Raw genomic sequence first — 8162 nt, forward strand, 5'->3', positions numbered from 1 at the left:
TAGGGGGAAGATCCTTTTTCTTGGCACCGTCACAACGGCACTCACAGGAGGATTCCCCACTTCTCTAGGGACAAGAAACAAAATGGAGACAGAAATAAAAGGCCCTTCCCCCATACCTTATCCAGTTGTTTCCTTTCCCTCTGGGAAGCATGGACATCTCCTGCCTTTGTGGAAGAGCAGGATGAAATTATTTTCACCCAGCCTGGGCTCTGCCCGGGCCCCATAAATGGTGGGTTCCGGAGGGCTGGTACAGTGAGAGGGGTTGCAGCGACTTGTAGGCTTCCCTCCTGCTCTCTGGCATAAGTCCTTCTGGAGGCAGCCACGGTTCCTTCTTCTGGAAGGAGCCTGGAGCTGTCAACACCGCAGATGGGGATTCCGCTGGCAGGGAATTCTCCTTTGCTTGCGTCCCGGCATCCCCGGTCACATGGTATGCATGTGACGTGGGTCTCTAAGTCATGACGCCGACCTGCGCATCATAAAGAACCAGAGGAGAGTGGGAATTGGCAGAAGCATCCAGGGGGTGGAGTATAACAGGAGTTGGTACCAATTTTAAAATACATTTGCTGGTTACTGTATTCTAGTGTATCCCGAACCATGTCGATGATCTCTGATGAGACGGGTCCCCATAAGCCTGCAGATTCTGTGGTTGCTTGTGGCTCGGTATGTCCCTCCTCCCGTTTGTATACTTCACCCCCCCCCCCACCCTTCTTTTGACTAGGTTGGGGGCTGAAGTAGTTTTGCTTTTGTCACTTCTTCCTCTCTCCTGTTTTACGTTTTTAATGTAACACTTGTTTGTGCTTTTATTTAAGGAAACTGCTTAGCCTAAGCAGCCTATAAAAAAAAAAAAAAAATGTGGAGTGTGTAAGCAGTCACTTTCTGCATTCAGAAGCTAGTAGTGGATGTAGCGCCATCATTTTTGGATAGCTTAAAATCCATTATTAAAGAGGAAGTTAGCTCTGCTATTGCTCAACAGATTGATTCCCTTTCTACCAGGCCTTTTACTTCTAGTGGCGTTATTCATCAACCGTCTGAACCCTCTATGGAGCCTATATTATCTGACTGCCCAGATGGAGAAATTCAGTCTCCAAATGAGTCAGATTCATCGTATGATACCGTATGCCCTGCAGTATTATGGAAGATATAGCGTGTCATCTTTACACCATTCTGGCTACCGTGCATATAGAAGATGTTAAAGAATCATTTTCCATTCAGGATCAGATGTTACAGGGCCTAGGAGAAAGAAGAAAATGTGTATTTCCTGTTCATAAAAATTTTAAAAAAACTTGTATCTAAAGAGTGGGAGGATACGGAGAAGAGATCAACGGTTTCTGATACCTTCAAATGGAAGTATTCCTTTGCAGAGGAAGACTCCGAACTTGGGGACAAAGTTCCCGTAGTGGATGTACCAGCGGGTATTACAAAGAAATCCTCACAGCCGTTTGAAGACATGGGGATATTAACGGACCCTATGGATAAAAAAAAAGCTGAAGCCTTCTTAAAAGCACATGGGAAGCTTCCACAGCTATGTTCAGACCTGGGATCTTGGCTACCTGTACTGTAAGAACCTTTGTCTTTCTGGATTGATCAGCTGGAAAGCCATCTTTCTGCTAGCACTCCTAGAGAAGACCTTATCTCCTCTTTGCCTATGTTAAAGAAGGCCTCTAATTATCTAGCAGATGCCTCGGTGGATTTAGTAAAGCAGTAAGCTAGATCCGCTGCATTATCTAATGCAGTGAGAAGGTCCACCCGGTTGAGGATATGGTCTGGTGATCCTCGTTCTAAGAGCAAGCTGGTAGGCATTCCATGTGAGGAAGACTACCTCCTGTTTGGATCAGGGTTGGATGACCACCTGGAAAAGGCTGCAGAAATGAATTAGTAGTTTCCAGTGGAACAAAACCTTTTTCAGCAACAAATATCCTTTCCTAACCAGAGAGAGATTTGTTATGGAAGCGGACAAGATTATAAAAGGAAGGAGGAGTCCTCAAAGTTTCAACCTTATAGAAGCAAGGAAAGTTTCCTGTTTAACAGGAACAATCTGTCAAGTAAACCTCCAAAGTGATGCCAAAAGTCCTGTAGGGGGCAGGCTAAATTTTTTTTGGGTGGCCTGGAAGAACATTTCACATTCCCCCCCTAGATTCTAGAATTAATACATCAGGAATTAATTTCCTACCCTCCATAGAGATTCCGGTCTTGATTTTTTTTTTTTTTTCTGCAGAAAGCAGATTCAAACGCTTTAGAAAGGGAAATTTATTATTTTCTTCAGACGAAGGTCATTATTTGGGTGCCAGAATCCCCAGAAGGTCAAGGGTTTTATTATCCGGTGTTCCTGGTCAATAAACCAAATTGCTCAGCGAGCGAAAGCCCTCAACCAACATTTAACATACAAAAAAGATGGAGACCATAAAATGTACAGTAAATCTTCTCTCCTCAGGTTGCCATGTGGTAATGCTGGACTTGACCGATGCCGATTTACTATATCCTGATTCATCCAGAATCTCAACAGTTTATAATGACTGCTCTGTATTTCAACAACGAACGTCATCATTTTCAGTTCCAAAGCTCTCCCTTTTGGGCTCTGTGCAGCACCAAGAATTTTTCACAAAAGTGATGGCGGAAGTTACTGGATTTCTTCATCTGAACAGTGTCCAAATAATCCCATACTTGGAAGATTTCCCTATCTCAGCCCCATCAGCTTCCCAACTGCTTCTGGATCTAAACTTTGTCCTTCAGACCTTCTCTTCTCTAGACAAGTTAATAAACTAAAAAAAAGTCAGCGCTCTCCCCAAACCAGCAAAAAATGTTTTCTAGGGGTCCTCCGCAACTAACAGGAACATTTCCTCTTACCTTCCAAAAGCGAAAAACAGATCTCCATTCCAATAAAGATTTCTCTCTTCTGCCGAAAGAAATACCATTCCCTCTGAGAGATTATGACTATCCTAGGTCTCCTAACCTCCACAATTCCAGCAGTCCTCTGGGCGCTAGTTCATTCAAGGCCTCTACAGCGGTTTCTTTGGTCTATGTGGGACAAGGACCAATCCTCCCTAGAAAAAAGGGTGAAGGTTCCTTCAGCTGTAAAAAATCTTGCTAAACTGGTGGCTAATCTCAAGCCATCTCCAGAAAGGAGTCCGTGGGAGACCAAGTCTTCAACTAGTGATCACGAAAGATGCTAGCAGTTGAGGCTGGGGAGCCCACAAATCCTGTTCTCTAGTCCAGGGCTTATGGGATCCTTTTATGTAAAGGACTTCTGCCAACCTGAGAGAGTTGTCAGCAGTAAAAGAGGCATTATGGGCTTCGCAAACTTCACTGCAGGGGAGACCTGTAAAAGTCCTATTAGACAACGTAACCACTGTGGCATACCTGAACGGGAGAACCAGGAGCAAAATCCTATATCAAGTGGCAGCTCAGATCTCATCCTGGGAAGAGCACATCTTCTCTCTCTATCAGCCGTTCATGTCAGAGGCAAAGAAAACGGCAGATTTACTCAGCAAAGTTTCTTTGAAGGAAGGTGGGTGGAAGTTAATTCCTTACGTTTTCAGTCCGATCACCCAGAAATGGGGATACCAGCTCCTAGACCTGTTTGCCTCAAAATTGAACCATCAAGTTCCAGCTTTTTATTCTCGCTATCTCTCTCACAGGGACAATCCTGTAAAGGTAGATTCTCTATCCCAGAATTGTACCTTACAGTTTTTCCAGATAGGATCATTTTAATACACCATCCTTCCTTCCACTATCAGTAGGATATTTCATTACCTTCCTTTTTTCCTAACCTATCTCCCAGTAAAGAACAGGAATATCATCCGCTGGATTTCAGAAGATGTGTTCTTATCTACCTCGAGAGTAGCTGACTTCAGAAAAACTGACCATCTCCTTGTTAAATTTCAGGGGAAAAACAATGGAATGGCAGCAAGTAAATCCACTATTGCTCGGTAGATTAAAATGGCCATCTCTACTTCTTACCAAAACAAAAACGTATTACCCCAGTGGGTTTAAAAGCACATTATATTAGAGCAGTTTCCACATTCTGGTTTGAAGGGGCTTCCACTTCTATTGACCAGATTTGTCAGGCTGCTGCCTGGGCTAACCCATTGCCTTTCTTCAAACATTATAAATTGGACGTTTTGTCAGACAGGGACTTGTCTTTTGGACGTAAAGTCCTTTCTGCAGCTGTCCACCCGAATTTAAAATCCTCTGTTATTCCTCCTGTAAGTGCCGGTGTGGAGGTGTCAGGAAAAGATGAAAATTACTCTTACCACTAATAGGATTTTCCATAAACTTCCACACTCGCACGGGATTTCTCCTCCCATGTTTTTGTTACTTACAATGAAGGCCTTATTCACACGAATGTGTTAGACGACCATCACACGGACCTATATGATTCAATAGGGTTGTTCACACGACCGTTGTTTCAACGGACCGTGTGAGGGAATGGACCGTGTGAGGGGTCTGTGAGAAAATAGGACGTCCTATTTTTTATTATTTTTTACGCTGCATGCATCCCTCCATAGACTCGTCTATGGGGGATGCGTGATATTGTATCCCGCAGAGCGCGGATGCACCTCGGACGTGAAAAACTGCAGTTTTTCAGATCAGAGATGTGCAACGCCTGTGTGACTCTAGCCTAACTCTGTAGTTTATACCTAAATATTGAAGCATTGAATGGAGGTACTTTGATATTACTGGATAAGGTATGGGGGAGGGGCCTATTATTTCTGTGTCCATGTTGTTTCCGGTCTCTAGAGAGGCGGGAGTGCTGTTGTGGAGGTTTACAGAAAATCCAATTACAGGTAGGTGTAATTTTCAACTTTTTGTTTCAGCATGAATGTGCCCCAGTGTGCATAGCAAGGTTTATAAAGGCATGGTGGAGTGAGTTTGGTGTGGAAGAACATGACTGGCTTGCACAGAATTGTGAACTCAACCCAATCTCACACCTTTTGGGATGGACTAGAATGGAAACTGTGAGCCAGGCCCAACCATCCAACATGAGTGTCTGTTCTCACAAATTCTCCAGTAGAAGCTGTTTTAGCTGCAAAGAGGGAACCAACTCCATAGCAATCCCTAAGGATTTTGAATGGATTTCATAAAAGCTCCTGCAGGTGTCCCAACTTTTGTCACGCGTGTGCATGGAAAACAGAAGAAGAAAACCATAAAGACCTAACCTAGGAGATATATTTATCCATACAATATTAGTGGAAGAAGCCCATAAGGTGTATTTCATTAACCATCCTGGCTATTCCCTTTAAATCAGTTATCCTCCTTCACCAACACTTATACTATATACCCCTTAAACATGAAGATGTCAACTCCATCTAGATGAGAAACTGATGTGAACATATTTACATATTATCTATATTCCAATGTTTTACGATATGCTTTCTCTGGCTCATTGAGGGGGTTCCTGAGCAGTGGAGCCCCTGTACTTTCATATGCCCTAATAGGGCATATGAACAGGAGTTGTCCTGATAGGACAGCCTCTCCATACATAAATCGAGATTAGCAACAGTTTCATTGTTGTGTCATTTAATAACTATATATATTTTTTTTATTAACCTTTTTAGGTTATTCCTGTAGCTGCCCGCTTACTGTCTGAAATCTTCACTGGAGAATCCTCATGGTCTGCAGATAGTATAAAGCTCCAGATCTCACATCCAGACCTAAAGGATAAGATGGTGGAGCAATTCAAGGAACTTCATCAACTGTGGCAAAACCAGCAGGCCCAAGCTATGGGCCCAGATGGAGGCGCCAATTCTGGAGTAAACGTAGGCTCTGGCCCCTGGCCTATGCATACCGGAAGCATGCAGTGACAAGACTTCTGAATGTAGAAAAATGTTGTTTGTGAAACTGTATTTGGCTTAACCATGGAGAATACTGTTTTATCTACCATAGAAGAAAGCAAAGTGGTGCATATGCTCAAATTATGTAACTGCCCTGACTTGGATGGTAAAAGAAAACATTACGGTCTTGCTTCCACTGCAGCAAATCTCAGGAATAACATCTCTATTCTTTCTTTGAGCAATAACTGGACTAGAGAAATTTGCAACCGATAACCAAAACCTTGGTTTATCTTTCCTCCATGAAGTTTATGTAGAATAACTTGGCATTCATAGAGCAGTAATTCATGGTCACCAGAATAGTAAACTACTTTATATTGGTAGTATACATATTATTGGCCACGATCTATGTTCTACTGTTATGTAGAATTTGAACGAGAAGGGGAACAGAATACATTTGGACATGGCTTCCCGTTCTACTTTTCTAAGCTTGTTGCCTATTACTGACGCCTTCTACATCGAAAGAAAAAAATGGCAAGTTTGTAAAGAGGATGTTTTTTAAAAAAAATTGAAAATCTTAGTGTTCTATATTCTACAAAGAACATTTCTTCTACATCTTGCTCGAGTAAAAATGTATTGAACAGAAGATCTACTGTATCATGTGGATGCAAGCTATTTAAAGTGAAACCAGTGCCACTCTTGTTCATGGGCATTGTCTGGTATCACAGTCCATACCCATTCACTCGAATCGGGATAAGCTGTATTACCAAGCACAAAGACTTTTTCCCAATTCTGGCCAACCCCTTTTAAGCTAGTAAGGGTATGTTCACACACAAACTCAAAAACGTCTGAAAATACAGATCGGTTTTCAAGGGAAAAGAGCTCCTGATTTTCAGACGTTTTTAAGCCACTCATGATTTTAACTGCGTTTTTTACGGTCGTATTTGGAGCTGTTTTCTATAGAGTCAATGAAAAACACCTCCAAAAACGTCCCAAGAAGTGACCTGCACTTTTTCTTTTTCGTGGCCGTTTTTCAAAATGGCAGCGTAAAAAAAACGGCCCATCTGACCAGAACGCCGTTTTTCCCATTGACATCAATGGGCAGATGTTTAGAGGCGTTCTGCTTCTGATTTTTCGTGCGTTTACACCCTGAAAAACGGCCGAAAATAGCCTGTGTGAACATACCATAACTCAGGAGCTTCTGCTGTGCATTCCAGCCTAGTTAGGAGCAAACATTCCTAATTGTGTCACCACTATAAAAGGTGTCTGCATATAAACATGTTCTACTAATGGGGAGTTTACATGGGTAGATATCTGCCCATAATGAGCTCCGATCGTTAAAGGTTGATCGGCAGTCATTTATAGGGTATCTGTAAGCAGTTGTGAGGACTCAAAACTGCTGACAGAGCGATATGTGGGAGGGCAGTGTAAATATATCTTTTGTCTCGGTCATGCAAGTTGCATTACCAAGAAAACTATATTTAATTCCAGGTGACATGATCGTAAGTACCACTGACCCGGGACAAGCTGCGCCTCAAAACTGCGGACAAATTCTCCTTAAAGGCTCTTTACATGAGCCAATGTAAACTGAATGTGGATGAATGATCGGTAGTTTGGTCTCTAGTTTACATAATGTCGGCAGCACATCCAGTGTACACAGTGAAATGTGCTGCCGACAAGGATTATTTTCAGAGCAGGATAAAAGAGGAAATCAGCAGCCGAGCAAGTGTTTGCTCATTTGTCAGCTGATCGCTACCATGTTCACGCAGGGCAATGATCGTGAACAAACATTCATACAAGCACTTGGCCTGTGTAAGTGGCAGGCATGTGCATGGTGCGTAAATACAAACACCTTTACAATGGTCCCATAATAGGTATATAGACCACAAAAAGGTCCAGGAACTTGAATGTACAGTGAGAGACCCCCACATCCCCCATTAAATATGCTCTTTCAGATGAATTGTGATCTTTAAACGTACTTCAATTCATATGTGGTGTCGATTTTAATGACTTTATTCAGCATTGTTTTATCATTTAAGAGAATATGCTTCAATCCTTCACATAAATGTCTACATTTCTTCTTAAGTTATCAACCAAGAAACTGGGAAACATGGAACGGTCAATGCCCCGGATTGCAACATTCACGCTTTGGACCTTGAGTAAAGCGTGTTTTATTTGTCTTTTAAATGAGAAAATCTCCCCCGATGCTATAGTTATACATAGAATGTCAGTTTGCATCTAAGGAAACAGTCTATAAGATACGTTTGAATAGTAAGTTGTAGGCTCCGTTCCGTTAGAATGGAGCCCTGACAGACCCAAATGGAAACTACGGAAGTAGACTACGCTATTGGTTCTGTCAAAACTATGGAACCCTTGCACAACTGACACAAACAG

At 42.4% G+C, this 8162-nt stretch overlaps 1 protein-coding gene across 1 annotated transcript in view; it reads left to right on the forward strand.

The window, feature by feature from the left end:
• The window catches only part of IRF5 (interferon regulatory factor 5), a 33817-nt gene extending 26089 nt beyond the window's left edge, over positions 1-7728 (forward strand). The window contains exon 9 of the mRNA XM_075857558.1: positions 5556-7728. Coding sequence (XP_075713673.1) covers positions 5556-5801 — 246 coding nt within the window. The 3' untranslated portion in view covers positions 5802-7728. The remainder of the gene's footprint in view (positions 1-5555) is intronic.
• The last annotated feature ends 434 nt before the right edge of the window (positions 7729-8162 follow it).

Source organism: Rhinoderma darwinii, chromosome 3 (genome assembly GCF_050947455.1).
Source record: "Rhinoderma darwinii isolate aRhiDar2 chromosome 3, aRhiDar2.hap1, whole genome shotgun sequence".
NCBI classification, from domain to species: domain Eukaryota; kingdom Metazoa; phylum Chordata; class Amphibia; order Anura; family Rhinodermatidae; genus Rhinoderma; species Rhinoderma darwinii.